The 18,851-nt window shown below is 35.8% G+C and overlaps 1 protein-coding gene across 1 annotated transcript; it reads right to left on the bottom strand.

The window, feature by feature from the left end:
* Positions 1–6,422: 6,422 nt before the first annotated feature.
* On the bottom strand, positions 6,423–17,780 carry LOC145570102 (clathrin heavy chain 1). Its single transcript, XM_081629094.1, has 30 exons — positions 17,489–17,780; positions 16,676–16,880; positions 16,157–16,245; positions 15,961–16,039; positions 15,743–15,870; positions 15,141–15,239; positions 14,932–15,040; positions 14,474–14,553; positions 14,161–14,388; positions 14,011–14,076; positions 13,205–13,321; positions 12,723–12,920; positions 12,486–12,602; positions 11,979–12,038; positions 11,802–11,888; positions 11,523–11,606; positions 11,303–11,437; positions 11,155–11,217; positions 10,975–11,079; positions 10,788–10,900; positions 10,440–10,692; positions 10,202–10,338; positions 9,841–10,119; positions 8,719–9,721; positions 8,133–8,618; positions 7,876–8,046; positions 7,603–7,788; positions 7,368–7,490; positions 7,158–7,268; positions 6,423–7,025 (listed from the first exon to the last, which is right to left on the bottom strand). The coding sequence occupies exons 1-30, from the start codon at positions 17,534–17,536 to the stop codon at positions 6,873–6,875; spliced, it is 5,112 nt and encodes a 1,703-aa protein (XP_081485220.1). The 5' UTR covers positions 17,537–17,780; the 3' UTR covers positions 6,423–6,872.
* Between the last annotated feature and the right edge of the window lie 1,071 nt (positions 17,781–18,851).

Raw genomic sequence — 18,851 nt, 5'->3', positions numbered from 1 at the left:
ATATTGAGTATCACTTTCAAATTTGCAAAACTTGAATCCATTTACTAGGAAAATCTATTTCCTTTTTATTTTTGTGTGTTAATTGTTTATTAACATATAAAATCAAACTGTTAATAGAATTATTCTAACAAATCGAATGAGAATTATTCCATTGTTATTTAATTTAAAAATGAGTACTCCGTATCCACATAAATAATTGCATAGTTGTATGGAGCACGATTCGTTATTTGTTTTGGGGGCCTAAAATTGTAGCATTTGATGTTGCTTAAGGTCGCCTACAACTATTAGCAATTGAGCAAATATTATTGGAGGTTTGAATAAGTACGGCAGCAACAAGTGTTAGGTTGTTCGGACTCACAACAACCCTAGGCGGCGTCGGTATATTCACATTGACAAATTTATCACATACTATTTCCTCCATCCTCAATTATTTGCCATCATTATGTACACTTTAGAAATAGATTAAAAAAGAAAAATGGAGAAAATTATAACTCACTAAATAATACAAATATACAATCAGTTATATGTTAGAGATTTAAAACGACATATCGATAGAGGTGATCGACAATCGGCCTAATGGCCCGAAAAATGTAGATTTTGTTATACATATCAAGGTGTCCGTACGCCCAAATAACCCAAGATTAGTTTGCTCTTCATTTGATGACTAAATAAAGAACAATCATCAAACTCATGGGTGTACGGTACTTCCAGATGGGTGGCCGGATGTATATAACAAGCTACAGGTTGGGTGCAAGATTTTGTATTATAGCCTGGCTCGATTTTAGATCAACTCAATGTCTCCATTATATTTGTGGAATATACAAAAAAAAATTGCAAGTTTGTCGCAAACACCCCCCTCTTTGCTCTTTCACTCTTCAAAACCTTTGATAAGTGCGCAAAATTGAGGGCAATCAGAAAAACAAAGGCATCGTAAACATGATTATTCCAGTTCGTTGTTTCACTTGCGGCAAGGTAACCGTCTTTAGGGTTTAGGGTTTAATCTGTTGACCTTTTCGATTAAATTTGTTGTTTGAATGTTTTCAGGTCATCGGAAATAAATGGGACACTTACCTTGACCTTCTTCAAGCTGATTACACTGAAGGGTAATTTTACACTAATTCTTCTTCTGCATTATACCTAATTTTATTGAAAATCCCACTTTACCATTAGTTTAGGGATTGGATTTCTACTTTTTGGATGAAATTATGTGCATATCTTAATGGGTTTCTTGTGGTTTTGGTTTTTGAATTGTTCTTTATTAAGATTAGAGAGTGCAAATTTGGTTACTTTTACTGCTTAATGAACTTTGTATGTATTTAAGGTTCTTGTTTTCTTGCTTATTGAAAAATGTCGGAGTGTTTGAATGACAGTTGGAATTTCAATTCCTACTGTTTTCAACTATTTGGTTCTCGGGTCCGAATTGGGTTTGGGTAGTGCTGTTAGATTTTTCATGTTTTGGAATCAAATTAGGTTGGCATAACCGCATAAGAATCAGATTTAATTACTTCTGTTTGCATTTGATTGGCATATATTTTGATTTAGGGATAGAAGTACTTCTGCATGCGTTTGATCGTCTGAATGGCTGTGTGTGCTTGGATTCGATTGAATATAATCTCGACTTTGATGTCTTTTTGCTGCTTCTTTGACCTCATTTTACCATATTGGGCAGCAACAATAGATATCAAAGAGGTCATAGCTGTCAGAGAATGAAGTTGGGGTTGGGGGGGGGGGGGGGGGTGGGGGGGGGGTGGGGGGGGGGGGGGGTGGGGGAATGTGGTGGTGGTGATCTTTGGGTTGGGATTATATGGGTGTTTATGAATATACTCATCTCATTTCATTGCTCTAGAAAAATATTTGTCGATCACATTTTGGGTTTGGCTTATTGTTTTTGTGTGATTGTGTTGTCATGGAAAGACTGAGGCTTAAAAATGTGATGTGTGCTATGTAGCTTCTATGAGAATTCTGTTTTCTTTCAAGAAGACTTGCATGGCTGGATCATTAAAGACCCCGAGGATGTTGTTCTTTGCTGACATGAATACATAATGCTTTTTCACAGGGATGCCCTTGATGCATTGGGATTAGTTCGCTATTGTTGCAGGAGAATGCTGATGACCCACGTCGACTTGATTGAGAAGCTCTTGAACTACAACAGTAAGTTCTCTCCTTCCATATCATGCCTTGCTCATACTCATGCACTCAATACTTTCAAAATTGTAATTGCGTGACTGCATATGATGTGCTTGTTAGACTTTGTTTGCAACTTTTCACACAGATATAAACCTACAAATGTATGTACGTTGAGTTTTACTTTTCTATTAGAGTGGTTCTTGCCTGTTCAGTCTACCATTTCTCAGATCACTACCACCTAATATATTATGAGTGCCTGTATTGGGAGAATGACCATGATGTAAATTGATCTTAACGTCCAAGAAAATTGATTGTTTAAGCTTTATAAGTTACAAATGGTGGATCTTTTCTTGTTGTTTACACTGTTGTAAGGTTGTCTTATCCTGTTACACTGATGTAAGGTTGTCTTATCCTGATTCGTCCCCTAGTTTCACACTTCCGTTTGGTTTATACTAATATGTTTATCTGATAGACAATCTGTGAGAATCCGTGAGAAAAGAACTTGAGAGAAAACATATTGTGTGTATGTTTCAATTTCTGTCCAATTAGCTGAGCCTACTTATTCATTTCCTCCAATTTGAGATCGAGTTCTTCCTTTGTTTCTTTCTATGGTTGCACAATGATGTGTTTTACCCTCTATTTTCTATCATTCAGAGTAATCTTGACATTTTTCTTTTGTTTATAGACATTATAGAGTCGAGTTTTGGTTTTTAAGTAGTCTTCATATAATTGCTATCTGACTCGTATTATTTCTTGCAGCTCTAGACAAGTCTGATACTAGCTGATGAGCTTTTTGGGAGCAGTGGTGGAACCGTATAAGATGACCATCATTTGCTGAATAGTATTAGGGGCTAATTGTGGTGGATTCAAGATATGAAGATTGCCATAGTTTAGGACGCAAGTATGAATCTTCTATTGTTTACATGAAGTTATGAACCAATGCTCATCTACTACATTAATACAGCTTGTTATGTCATGTAAACTGTGACTGTTCTGTTTTCGGCTATTATATATGAAGTACCTCTTTGTTATTTCTTGAGTAATTCAATTTGAGACTGCATTAGTAAACATATTAACATACAGCTCGGTTTCAAGTTTTCAGAAGGCTTTTTGTTGGAGACTCTGGTAAATTCTGTAAATTTTTGTGGACAAATGAATAATGTTGTATGGTATATATTTCTTTCTTTCAACTTACCTGAAGCAATTAGCATCAGATCAGCCTTTGAAAACTTTACTGAGTGAAGTTGTTCAGCCATCTTAGAGGCTTGACCTCAGGGGAGATTGAGTTGGGTCTGGATGCTATCAAAGCAATGGGAAATTGGCGCTAATCCTAAAATGGACGTCCAATGTAACCAATTAGTTTTGCTATCATTACTGCTAAACTATTGTTAGTTTAATAATCTGTTGCAGATTAATGTTTTTGATATTTGAACGGATTAAATGCAAATTAAGTGTTAAACTTGTAATTAAAGTTTACAATTTTAAAACAAAAAGTAGGCCTTACATATACACTTATTGACTTTATTACGGAAATGTTAAGTTGACAAAGTATTTTTGTTGACTTAATTATAAGTTTGTCACTAGATTTGCTTTTTCCGTTTATCATAAAGATAGGGGCTTTCTCAAAAAAATCACTGATATGTAAGTATCAATTAAACAATACAAACATTGTTCAAAAAAAAAAAAAAAAAAAAAACCAAAACAAAAATTAAACAATACAAACATTTAGTACTTGATTTTTATTCAGAATTAAACAGGTTCATACAAAAATAAACTAACGAACAATAAGCTGAAATAGAACATGCATAGAATCATAGAGGCGTTTAGCATGGATCCTATTGCCAAGCACTAAAGATGGAATAGTGAGGTTGTTACTAGACTCTGAAAGAAACACTTTTACACATTCAAACACTGATCTTCTCGCTGTTTTCGAGTAATTCCACGCTTGCAGGTTCTTGTGACTCTCCATGGATACCATTGCATCCACCGCACGATTTGCAGCATCAAACAATAGGGATGAACAATGAGTTAATGCATTTTTAAGGCTTGGATCTGATACATTCTGAGATAAAAGGTCAGCGTTGACATGATCATAATTGGCTTCAGAATACATGCAGTACAAAAGGGAATGTATAAGCTCTGAAAAATCATTGGAATCTCTACTTGTGTCTGCACTTAAGCAATCAAAACACTTGTGTGGCTCCAATGTTTTGCTACAAATCGCTTCAAGTTGTGTTTCGTTGGTGGAAGGCGAAACTACTGCTGGTTTTATGAAGCTGAGGTGATTCAGAAGGGTTATTAAGAGGATGGCTAATAGAAGGATGAAATGACTCAAATGAGAGACCGAAAACTGAGCCATTTGTCCTAGTTTTGTGATTGGTATGAAAATAATGTGAATAATGATGGTTAATCAATCTCTTAATTATTATTATTATTATATATATTAAATCTTGTCAAAACTTATATGGTAATTTTGATGTCAAAAAAGGAAGGAAATCATGATTTGATTCATTACCAAATGATGTCATGGAAAAGGATAATCACAATAAGTATTTGTAATCATTTGACATATAACTATATTTAACGATGCATAACTTTGAACAGTAACACAATAATGGGTTATTTGGGAGACCAAATGAAATCCAAATGAGCCCAAACTTGGGAGTCCACCGTTTTTGGGCCCAATGAAGACAATGGTGCAGCCGGATTCTTGAGAAGAAGTCCAGAACATTCTAGAACGTGCTAGGAGTCTCGGAATGTGTCCGGAAGCTTCTGGACTTTCTAGAATACTCTTGTACATTCTTGTACGCCTAGAGTATTATAGAATACTCCGGAAAGTTGTACATAAGAGATGTAACTCAGAATTGTATAGAAGTGTCTAAAATAGCCTTGTTCTATGACCCTCTATTTGAGGAGGTTAGAATGTTCTGGAATAGAACTCTCTAGGTACTTGAGAGGCCTATAAATAGGGACCTTCCCCTCATTTGCAAGACATCCAAGCATTTTTTGTAAATACTCTCTCTCAAGCAATGCAAGTTCTCTTAACTCACTCTTTTGTGTTCTTACTTACTTTCTCACTTATTTAAGCTTTCGTTGCCTTACTTGCTAGGAGCAATACTTGGGGTTAAGCCTTGATTAGCAACCTTTCGGAAGGAAGTTAGTGGGCGCGTACATCTATAATTATTTTTAAGAAAAAGCTAAACAAGAATGACTACTTAAAAATATTTTATTAAAACTAATCTGAAAATATTATCTTATACAAGGGTAAGGAATGACATGAGCAGGTGACTTAAGACATGATTATGAAGAGTGCAATGTTATGAGTTGAGTTATGAATTTGAAGGTTTCAGACACCACATGGACCTATCTTCCGGAGTACTGTCATGGAAGGATCTCAATGTCCAACTTTAGCAAGTCCTATAATATTCATTATCAGCGATAATACATGATTTTGAACCATTTTTAGTGATTTTTGAAAAAAATCAATCAATTACATACTACTAAAAGCGAATCTAAGAGGACACTTGTCAATGTGTTATTAAAAAAAATCCCGTCAAAATTACTTTCTAAAAAAAAAAATTATTACATTAAAAAAAAGGATTGCATTTAGATTATGACTTTTATTTTATATAAAATCTAAAGTAAACTTCCTAAAATATCGACTTGATTTTCTCTCTCGTGTTTTTATTGTTTTAATACGAACTGTATTTCATTTTTAATACAAACTGTATTTCATAAGGTTTAATACTGATCAATCGATTTAGTGTTTTAATATCTAATTATATTTTCATTATAATTAGTCAATATCCGTGCATTGCACGGGGTTTCACCTAGTTCAAGTAATAATGGAAAATGCATTGCAAATCATAAAATGTTGTTTGAATCCATATACGGCAACCAGTCAATACGAGGTCAAATAAAGGGTTGTGATGGCAATGACGGAGCTGTGTTCGTAATCAGCTAAATATATGAATAAGAAGCAAATTATATGGTTCCAAGTACCTGATGTAACATAGTCTAAAAAAGTCTGTAATTCTTCAAAATTAAAGTCTATTACTTACTCCGTACAATTATAGACCCTTTTTGATGAATTCCAGAACTCGGTATGAACAACTTAACTAATGATTGAGGATACACCCCAAATCGTAAAAAGTTAATGTTGAACTCGCAGGTTTTGCTCTAAGTGCAATAGAGTCTAGAACCCATTAGTTGATACTTTGTTATTGAAATAAACTTCGCCTCTGATTACTCAGAAAAGGAAATACAAGGTGCAGAAAATTTGCTGAAATACAAGGTGCAGAAAATTTGCTTCTCATGTATTCAACTTGCAAATAGTTTCAAATACGTCCAACATTATAAAACAAATTGTTCGACATTAAATTCCATAACCTATAACCTATACACAATGGCAAATCCGCCACTTGCACTTCAAAATCCACAAGATTCGAATATTTCAACAAGCCAGCACTATAAACTTACAACGAGATAACCTAAGGACCAACCCGGACTACCCAAAGTGAGAAAACTTCGACTCAGCTAACAAAGAATAATTAAAGGCATATCCACAACTCCTACAGCTACTTGGTGCATTCACAAACCGCAGAGATCCAAATGCAAGACGCCTGAAACTTCACCTCGATAACCCAGCTACTAGAAAATTTGATAATGCCGCAACACTCTAACAGCAAGTTTACAAAAATTTCTAGCACCTAATGTCACATATTACTTGTATGAATTGACCATTTTTAGTACGAACCCATTGGTGGCATGCCAAAAGCAGGCATGCCCATGGTGCCCATAGGAGGTGGAGGACCATATCCGCCACCCATTGCACCTCCTCCCATTCCTGGCATTGGTGGTGCTGGTAGAGCAAGAGGGAGCAGCTGTGCATACATATTCTGCACAAGATTTCAAGGGGATGTCAGAGAAACATAAATTATAAGGAATTGGAACAAACAAAAGAGGAAAAAATGAAGCAGACATAAACCGAGAATTCAATAAAACATCAAGGGCAACTTCAAGAATCTTACCTGCTGTGCAACCATGTCTTTCTCTTCTTCTTCTTTTGCTTTAACCTCTTTTTGAGCTTCGAGTTTAGCTTTAATCAACTCATCCACTTTGCCCATGTACTCTCGAATAAACTGTGGAAGAGAAATAACAACAGACACAAGACTTAAGGAGTGAAATCAAGGTCGACGTAAATCACTAAAGAAGTCACAAAACAAGTCTTTATTATTGACCTGTAAGAGATATGGGAAGGCAAAGTCGATCATATTGTTTAGCCATGCAAGCTCCAATGCAACATCGGCTCTTATCAAATCGTAACAAACAAAAAGACATGAGGCAAAGCATTCCTTCTTTCCCTACAAAGAAAAAAGAAACAAACATGTTAAAAGAGCAATTACAATTCAACAAAGTCACTTTAGCTTTCTTCCCAGGAAGGCTCGTCATTGAAAAAGCAGCAAAAAATAATACCTGCTCAATAAAGTACACAAGCAACTCCTCAGCAAGCTCACGATCACCTGACTGAGAAGCGGTTTCCATCGCATCCTTGTAAAGACTGTCTTTCTTTGACAATGCGATGGATTGCTTCCATCTGCCGGCCTTCTTGTATATATAAGCTGCAATACGCCTCATTTCTAGCAACTCGTGTTTCTCCACCTGTTTACATTGATCAGACCGGTTGTTAAAGCATTATCCACAACACAAAGATACTATAAGAAGCAAAGGAAAAGTCGATCATTCTACCTTCTGGGCAAGACCAATCTGATCAAAGTTATCATGCAAGTCAATGGACTCACGAAGCCTGTCATAGTCTTCTTCCTCAAGATAGATTTCATTCAGTGCTTCATTCACAGCAGATACATTGTTGCTTTGGACAGCTACCATGTATGGTTTCACAAGAGGAAGTTGACCAGCCTGATATATATAGTAGATAATGATAATAGATTAATACAACACAAATGGAAATATTGATCAAAATGCAGGACAAGAGCAAGAGGCACCTTTCTCATGATGTCCACAACACGTGTATGGTCCACACGAAGTGCAAGAACATTAAGTACATCATTAATCAGATCGGGATGCTCCTGCAAGTAGAAGTGCACTGCCTTGTAGTAATGCTCCACATTTGCAACCTTAACAATAATGTCTTTAAACTGCATGTGATCCCATGCTTCTGGAGAATGATTCATCACAGTGGTGGCAGCATTGTCATACTCATCATATTGAATGTATAAATAAGTAAGCTCCTTCCAATGCTGTTGCTCATCACAAGCCCTAATCAGCTTGGGTATGTTGAGACGGGTAGAGAACAATTTGATATGCTCCATGAGCTTCTCTGGGCGGTATCTTGCGTAGAGAACTCCCAACTCGGTGAAGATACCCATGTGTGCACGTTCCAGTCCCAAACCACTTTCCATAAGGGAAATGAGCTCGTTAAAGCATCCCCTGTTTTGATAGTATTCACTGACCTCTTCCAGATCATCCACCTATAGAAGAGATTCACAATTGAGATGGATAGTAAATGTAAAGATCACATAGAAAAATCTGGCAATAAAAACATCATTTAACCAAGAACAACTAAATTACCTGTATGATGACATTAAGACCACATATCTGAGCCAATCGGAATTCCTCAGCATCTACACAGGCAAAACAAACTTCCTTCCATGTCTTTGCACTGTTAGCCTTGCGAGCTGCGTCAACAGCACCTTGGAACTGTTTCAATTTCACAAGAGTGACAGCAAGCTTAGCCCAGTTGGAAATGAATGCATATATGATCTTTGCCGCTTCATATAAAGCTTCATCATATAGGCGATCGCCAACAAGTTGAAGATTGGCAACATTGGGCATTAAAATGAACTCTTCAATTTCACTGAGTCTATCAATCTTTGCATATGCATATATAAGCTCACTGTCAACCTTGGGCTCCTTAACCTTCTCCCTAACCATCAGCAGATACTTCACCAAGTCATGGTAAACATCTGCATCCTCAGAAGCTTTGATAACTTCCAAGAAATGGGTTGAATCCTCAGCCCGAATAAATGACTCTATTGCATCACTGACTAGACCTTCCCTGAGTTGGGCCTTTGCAACCTGGCTCCACACAGCATCCTCTTCAACACGGAATGCAAACTCTACAGCTCGGTCAATGTTGCGAATATTATCAAGCAACACATTCACAGCCTGGACATTTAAGTTGAATTTTTTGAAGATCGCAAAAGCTTCCTCATACAACTGGGCTTCCACTGCCACTTCACCAACAGCAGGTCCATCAAAGTTGTCCAACCTATTGATGTAATCCATAACTCTAGAAGAATCTGCCTTAATAGCAGTTAAGATAAGTAGATTTTGCAAATTAAAGTTTCCACTGAATGCAGAGTTTTGAAGGACGATCTTTTCAAGAAGCTCAATCAGCTCATGGGGAAGATCAGCAGTCATGAAGGCCTTAACAGCAGCAGAAACCTGCTCGGGGCTCTTACTCTCTGGCAATGCAGTTGAAACAACTTGATCTATCAATTGCCTTCTGTACTCATTTTCAGGAGTTAGGACCTTATCCCAGAGTTCACCGTCCATTCTTTCCACAACATATCTGGATACAACATTAAATTGCAGATTAATAAACAAACACCAACAAAAAAGTAGCAACAAACATTCTTCTCCATAGAGATAGGAATAATCATTCTTGCAAGGTCTCACGCTTTGACTTACCTAGCCTGCAATTTGAATAAAGAATTCTTAGCTGTAACACTAATAAGCTCATCGTCACATTGTCCCCGCCTATATGCAACAACAGCAAGAGTAGGATCCCTTTTCTCACAATATTTACCCACAACACGCGAATCGTAGTAAGGATTGGTTGTGAGAAAATGCTCTGGGTTGTTATTGCTGTCAATGATAATTTTACCAAGAGCGTTGTGAACATGCACGTCAGTGCTCCCCTCACTGACAAGGTGCTCCAAGAACTGTGTGAGCAAGCGTAACCGATTTCTGTTTAAAAAGATAAAATTAGCAGACCTAACACAAATACTTGCAAAGAAAAGGGTTACGAAAAAAGAAAAGGTATGCCCACCTCTTCTCACATTCCTCCACGAGAGGCTCAACAGGAAGAAGAGAACGCACAGAGAGAATGAGGCCTTTGATAAAATCTTCAGGACATTCATCATCTAGCAGCTGCCCGACAACTAGCGGAGCATTGGCAGGGTTGACCTATAGAGCAGAATTCAAAAAGTAATTAAAGATCAATCATGCTTAAAAAGCTTTCAATTAATTACAAGTAAGTATCGGTAACTTTTGAGTCAAAAGAGCACCTTCTGAACATAGCCTTCAATATAACGGAGCATGTTGTTCCTGTAGAGATAGTGGGTAAGATCCGGAACAAACCCAAACCGGTCACACACGTTTATCAAAGGTCTAGCATCGGGAAGCTTTGCTTCCATCAAGAAATTCTTCGTTTTTTCAGGATCATAGAAATTCGATTCACGAGTTACCCGCTCCACTTCCTTAATTTGCCCGGTTTTAGCGGCGGCTTCAATGTACTTGAAATGGATTTCTGGATCTTCACTGTCATAACAAACGAGAACATTAGGGGGAAAAAAAATGTTTAATGAAATAGTTAAAAATTGAATTGATCCAGAATTTATTTAACTACACTTTACCTGGAGCTCAAGTATGAACCCAAGAAGAAATATAGTCCTTCATAAGATTTGAACTGCTCAAAAAGCTTTATACAGCCATCAATACCCAACTGCTCACAATATTCTTTGGCAACCTGCACAGTGCACAAAAACACGTCAGACCCTTTAAAATCCAACGATACAAAATAGAGAAATAAATGAACAGTACCTGCACAATTATCTGCAAATTGCCTCTGAGATTAACCATCAAAAGATCTTTCATGCATTCAAGGGCCCACTCCTTAGAAAGGGTTCCAAAGAACTCTACAAGTGCCTGAACCAAAATCATTACTTAGAGGCAATGTCACAACCATCAAGAAACAGTCACTCAAAAACAAGGCTACCAAACCTGTGGCTCAATAGCATGTGTGTTGACTATGACACGCTTCACATCCGGCAACTCAGTGTAATGCTGCATATTTGAGAAGACACTTAGTCCAAGAAAGTATCAAAAGATACAAAAAAAAATACTGCCCATTAATAAGAACAGGCATTACCTTCAAAGCCTGCAAATACAAGCCAGCCTTTTCACAGAGTTGTGCAATTCGAGGACGATCATAATGGCTAAACATGCCATTAGCTAAGATTGCATCCGCAACATTGGGAAATGTCACAAGATTAATTTCCAAAACCTGTGAAATTCAGATTGTGTAAGGAAAGTGATAAGATGCAAAATAATAAAAAAAATTACAAGAAGCTTAAAGCACAAGGTCTCACTTTAGTTTGGAGATGACCATGTTCTGGTAAATTGGGCTTAAGCACATCAAGCAAAAATGCTGTTGCCTCTCTAATCAAATTTCTCTGATAAAACAAAGTAAATCTTGTCATACTCTAGGCAGTTGGCACTATGGATTTTGAAAATTAGATAATAAAGTCAAATTTGTTAACTATCACACAGATAGAAAAGTCTAAACAAATTCTGAAACAAGCGTGAATCATCAACTGATAATCAGAATAAACCACTAATGTGTCCTATAATAAATACACATACAGTACCTGAAGAAACAGGTCTGTGATTGTATTGTAATCAATAGGGCATCCTCCCTCCATTTGAGACATCATCAAAGCAAAATTAACAGCTCCCTGCAATAAATTTCAAATGTTAGATCACACATTGAACTTTCTTCATCAATCCATACAAAGCCAGCAATCAAACTCACAGTAGAAAATTACCTGTGGATCAGTTCGCAAAATCGTTTGCAAGAGGAACAAATAATCAGGTGTGTACCCAACCTGCACCGATGAAACTGATATTCAGCATCCTAATACAATATACCAGTAATTTTAACAAGTACATGGTAAAAAAAAAAAGCATACACGGAGAACCATAAGAGATTAAGAGGTTCTGTTCACAAAAAATTACATCGCACAACAACAAAAAACACTCAGCTAAATAGTAGTAATACAGAGTAAATACAAAAGGTCCACAACTTGTATATATCTATTCTATATATAGCAAGCAAATAAAGTAACCAGCTTTGTATATGGAATCTGTAACCTCTGTTCCAGCTAACAAACAGTCTAAATCTGGCAAAAGCCCTTACCAAAATGTGACAAGACAAGAGATAGCTAAACAGAGAATATAAAAAACCTAAAACAGATTTCCTACAAGAATGTTGTTCAGAAACTCTCAATCATTACTGCTCTTCTCCAAAATTAATTAATCAGGAATGCACCAACCTGCTTGGAATATATCAAAATCTTATCAAATTCCCTCCTCTCAGCAAACGCTGCAACAACCTTTGGAGTCGCCCTAGCTTTAATGTATATTTTGAGAGCAAGGTCAGTATCGACTGTCTGCATACAAAGAAATATGCGAAATCAGAAAGATGTATGAAGCTGCCTCAGAGACAGCAAACAGGCATCTGATGACAAACTTGAAGACCTAACACTGTGGCATAAAAGTCTCAAACTAACCTTCACAAGATCTCCAAGCTCCTCGCTACATTCAAGCTTGTCCTCTGCCAACCAATTCTCCAACAAATTCTTTTTGTTCTGATTAACAACCAGTCTAGATAGTTCCAGTGATTCAAAGGCATTGAGTTTTCCTCTAGTTAGCAATGTTCCAAAGTACTGCAATAATGGAGGTGTTTGCCCAGATTGAACAGGAACACTCTGCAAAAAGCAATCATAGTTAGAAGATGAGGAGTCCCGAAATGTCGAAATGTCAAGCAATCAAGCCAAAATCATAAAAATAAAGCCTCTCGCTCAGAGGAATTTAATAGTGACATGCACCTATGAAGAATTCCAATGCGAGAAACCACAAATGATTGACTGTATTATACCTCCACCAAACCCCACATAAGTACATATAACATTTTCTACCTAAATGGAAAAAAAATATGCAAGTCGTGAAGGAAAGGAAATGCCTGCAAGTAAGAAATATATATATTGAATACCTGGAACTTGGCAACAGTATCAGGAGTACGCAAAATTCCTTGGGGAGATTCAGCAGCAAGCTCAGCTGCCTCCTTGTACTTCGTTTGGGCAAATAATTCCTGGAATCGTTGGACAACCTAAACAAAGAAGGAAAAAATAGGTTAGGTTATTTCAAAACAGGGAGGAAAAAAAAAAAGAAGCATAACTTTCAACCTGAGAGATTTCTCTATGCTATTAAAATGAATTTTGAAAGTTTTTACATAACAAAAAAGACACAATGAATTATTACTAATATAGAATTCAGAATCTTATAGATCTATAGTCATTTCGTGACAGCCCACAAGAAGAAAAGGTTTAAAGTTCACTGTTCAAAGCGGATGAATTATTCAACAGTTTAGAGCCATAGCTCAACTATCCAATTTCCATAACAAACGAGCAAAAGATTTACTAAATGTTTAATATATATAACAACAAATAATAAAGCCCATCCTATTCTCCCATCTCACCCCATAAGCCAAAGTTGCAGCAATTAATTCCTTCCTGATACTAATATAGTAAATGCCATTAAGTATGCTGAATCTTGTTACATAATTATCAACAGAATGACTTAAATGTCACCTGAATGGCCTCAAAACAAGTTAAAAGGAAAGGTTACACTAAATGTATGCGGTATCGAGAAACATGCAAATAAAAGTGTTTCCAAAGCCAAAAACGAAGGAAATAAATACAAATTAGTTATCAGAGTTGATCAATTTTACCTAAGCAAATAAAAATAAAAAATAAAAAAACATTTGTTGTAGCGAAAAAATTAAAATATAACACTAACCAAGTTTTCTGCACCAGGAAGGTTTCCTCGTTTTGCGAGGTTAACTGCAAGCTCCAAATTGTTAAGCTGCCAAACACCAGGAAAATGTCAATATACATATTCATGTATTGGCTAATTACACAGATAAAGCATTTAATTTCAAATTCTAACCTGGCTACTAACAAATGTCACAATTGAAGCTTCGTTTACAGTGGCTAACAACACCTGTCCTCGTCTGTTGATAGCATAAAATCCACCAACTGATGAAGCTTCAGATGTCAAAAAAATTGGATCGGGACTAATTCTGTTTCTGTAAACTGCACTAGCTGTTTCCAAATCATACACAAACAGAAGCCCAAGCTTTGTGATAACATATATCAAGCCATACTTCTGGGATATCTGCAAGATACAAACACAATTGTTTTATAAAATTACTTAATGACTTCCAAAGTTGCAGCAAAATTATGAGAAACACTCAAGTTACCTGCATTGCAACAGGAAAATCGTCCGCAAAATCAGGTGGGAAGAAGAGATCAGCTTGTTTCTTACTAAATCCAGGTTTCCCTGAGTAATTTGGTGGAATATGTATCAGTAAGAATAAAATGAATATTCCAAATCTAAAAGTAGTGCATGAATTGCTCTTCAAAGACTCGCAATTATAAGAACTATTATATGTGAGTAATGCGACAAAGCAGACAATCGAGAAATAGCATTCTGCCAGCAAAGGAAAGAAGGATTTTTGGTTAATGCCCAAACAACAATGCAAAACTCAATCGTATATCTAACTTCTGTCATAAAAAAAAAAAGGCTACAACACATAAAGCATGCCGACCATAAAATGGAAAAAAACATATATATCCAGTAAAATTCAAGATCAAAAATTCATAATTGTCAGCATGAAAATATTTTTGATAAAATGAAAGAAACTGTAAAACATCATACCAGCCTGAGCACCAAGTTCAATGACATGCAACTTTGAAGTAACTTGTCCAGCATTGGAGGTCTTGCTGGCAAAGGCAATAAGAGTCGAAGGATTTTCATTTCCAGGAACCTACACGAAAATAAAATCACCAGGGATTAGTAAGTAGGGGGAAAACATCATTGAAGTAACAAACTACAAATATGGGTAGGAGCATTTTTGGGATTTGAACCTTAAATTGAGCAAATGAAGCTGCATGAGCTTCAAGAGCTTGACTACGTTGTTGATCCACTGAAAACAGCTGCATGTTTCCCTTAACCAATTGTGGTCTCTGTAATGTGATAAGACGAATCCTGAGTTATATCATCAGGCGAAGAGAAGAGATAGCCCATACCATATTTTTTTTTAACATACATGTAAAGTATTGAATGACATACTCTGATATTACTTCATATTAATTAAGAAAAGGCATATCCCAATGACTTAACTCTTGGTGGAGATTATCAGTATTATACGACTAATGTTTTAACAACAGCTCAGTCTTTTTCAAAATGATCTTTAGAATGGATATGCCAGGAATGATAGTTGGATTATATAACCTCAATGACTAAAATTTGAAAACATTAGCAAAATTATTACACTCTGACTTTAGTAAAATCTAGAAGTATATATGAATTTCCTGCTTGAGATTTATAAACAAACACATCATACATATTCAAAAAATAAGCGGGGTAGTGAGGTAAAATGTGAAATTATCAATGCTCCGCCAACCCCTAAAGTGACCATTCAATTACCACCAGTAGCCGAGACTATATAAATTAGGTAAAGTCAAACCTCAGGAGCACCAGGAGCGATTCCGATCAAAACCAACCATTTCTCTGAGGGATCACAACGGTAGTTGATTATTTGATTGTTTGCCAGATTTGCAGTCCGCTCAAACATTTTCACAGGCTCCGTATCACCTATTCACAGTAAGCATAGTTTCTTAAAAATTGCATTCAGGGGAAGACGATCAAAAAGAAGAAAATATTGTTGTGGGTAAAGAGACTTGCCTTCAATTGACCAGTGGTATACCGATGTCTGTGTTACAAGGCCCAACATTTTAGGGGTAATCCATTTCCAGAAGACAACCTACAGGGGGCAAAAAAAAAAAAGGACAATAGACTAATGTAAATTTCTAGATCAGGAAAGCAAGCAACCAACAGCATGACCAAATTCTGCTGAATGAAAGTCCAATATGCAGCATACCATCTCAGGCATTTGGTGGGACTTTATCTTTGCTTTTGCTTCAATATTGAAAATCTGAAGGTGATCCTGAGTAGTCCCCGGAAGTTGAGCTTCATATCAAAGATCACAAATCAGACAACATCCAAACCCCTGCCCTACTCCCCCCAATGCGACAATAGAACTGTAATTAAACTTAGCACTAGTAGCTTATGCAATCATACTCTGTACCAAAGAAATAACAAAATTCTAGAGCAGATGACTAGAACTTGGGTTGATGTAAAATCATAAAAACATCTTTGAGCACAGGTTAAAAAACTACAGCCTGAAATTTAAACCTAACACTTTAACAGTACAACATGAAGCCAAATACAAAATGTGTCTTAAATAGCAGCAACAGCTACCACAAAAAGTGAAATTTTTTATAAGCAAATATGACAGAATTACAGCACCAAATTCAAAGAAACTGGTCACTAGCATCTAACCATGCAAGTACTCTTTCAAATTTAAGCAAAAAAAAGAACATGAGAAATGTAATCCTACCTTTAAGAGCAAGAATTCTTGAGTTAGGGTTCATCAAAGCAGAATCAGCCGTGATGGGACGCCTCAAAGGCTGATTAGGCATGTTCATGTCAATAATTACAACGCTGTTCTGAGGCGAGGTCTCTCTCACACAAATGTACTTGTCTGATTCCATCGTTACATGAGTGAAAGTAATGAACTGTGACCCGATTCCTACGCTTGGAAGCTGCAATTCCCAGTAAATAACATAAAAACTCAGCCTCACTCCAAACTTATAAATCCAACAAAACATCTTAAGTTTACAAAATTAAGGATCAAAAGTAGCAACTTAAGTTCATATGAATTGCACCAACTCATTTCAGTTTAACCTCAAACAAAGGTAGAATTCATCCTAATTTCACTGAATTTACAGATCATAATTCAGTATAACTTAAACTAAACTACTTCCAATACGCAAATTATTCCACTAAATTCCACGAACTCAACTTAACTACTAATCAAAATCAATAACCAAACATGATTAGCAACCCTAAAAATCGCAAATTTCCAGTGAATCAACAAAATTCAACTTCACTGAATTATATCGACTCAATTATACATAATTTCCAATCAAATCTATAACAAAGCACATCAATCAAAGTCCAAATCAACTAAAGTGCTCAATCACGACAAAGATCTGAGCAGATCCGATAGAAAAAGCCATACATACAAACAGCACCAAAATCACTAGGGTTTCAACTGAAATAACTCAAAACAACAAAAAAATTCAAAAAAAACACCAAAAAATCTCAAAATAAAAGCTGAATTTGAAAATGATGAAGGAATAGAGTTTACCGTAAGAACTTCCTTCATGACAATAGGAGCATTAGCGGCGGCAGCCATGGCTGAAGATTAAGTAGATCTCAGAGTGAATCGAAAATTAGGGATTTGATTTGATTGTTGTGAGTTGCGAAGAATGGAAGTGCGAACCCTCCCTTGTGAAAGCGAGGGTTCTTGGATGATGAGAAACCAGAGGAGAGAGAAAGATCTGTGTGTTTTTTTAGAGAGAGAAAGTGAAGAAGAGAGGTGAAAGAAAGAAGAAGAAAATGAGATCTGTTGGATAAAAATACGAGTGTACTAGTCTCAATTTTGTGACTGCCTAAAAATGTGAGCGAGTAAAATTTTTGGGAGTACTCGTATATCTTGTTGTTTTATGGATTGTGCTCCATGAAAATCAAATTGTTGCGGCTAAATAAACGTTGAAAAATATAAAGTGTGTAATACAGAGATATGATATAGAGTGTTAATTTAGAAATTTATAACATGATCATTTGTTAATTGAGATTACTCGGGATTAATGTGTGTGTTATGATACTTAACTACACTATTAGAATTGTATGGAAAATTGAAGTTGTTGCGTATGTTTTATACCATGCTCGACTGTGCTTTAAAATGGTAGTATATCTAATGTGTGTCTCGTACGGATATTACGGAATATGTATAATTGGAGCATTTACCATATTTATCAAGAAGTGAATATAGCAACATATTAGATAGCAAGCGTGGATCATTTAATTAGCGATAATATGGATATTATTCTTGTAATAACTTTGGTTTAGGATTCTTTTTTCAAATGTATTAGGACTTTGGGAGAGGATTTTTTTTTAATGTTTTTTTCCCTTTTCTTATCTTTTTATTTAAAAGATAAAAAACCATTTTTACATCTTTATTTGCAATGTCGTCTGAATACTCTTTTTTACTTTCTTTTTTTTTCACAATTTTCGTCGTTGGAAACAATATTTTCTAGTTTTTGTATATGTAGAGTGTATGTATTATACTCTATATTACTTTGAATTTTTATGTAATGCAATTTTTGTTAGATAAGGAAGTGTTTGATCTTTATGTCATAACAAAATTTAAATAGTGTAATTTTAGAGTAATATTATGAAATAATGCTCATAGAAATTGAAAGGTCTTCCTCAATTTGACAAAAATTAAGCAAGGTTAAATCTCACCCTTTTTTTTTTATACAAACTTTGCAATCTAGATCGCACAACGTAAGTTACAAATCACTTCTTGAAAGTCTATTGTCCAAATTCAAACTTCCTAAAATCATTTTTTTTTAAGTTGATAACATAAAATCAAGGTATCTTAAATTCAGAAAACAAACATTATAGTCCCTTTGTTTCAGAATAAATGCCCCACTTTAATCGGCGCA

The sequence above is a fragment of the Chenopodium album genome, chromosome 12 (assembly GCF_948465745.1).
Source record: "Chenopodium album chromosome 12, dcCheAlbu1.1, whole genome shotgun sequence".
NCBI lineage: Eukaryota > Viridiplantae > Streptophyta > Magnoliopsida > Caryophyllales > Amaranthaceae > Chenopodium > Chenopodium album.
Note: the sequence above shows the minus strand (reverse complement) of the source record. Positions and strands in the feature narration are given on the sequence as shown.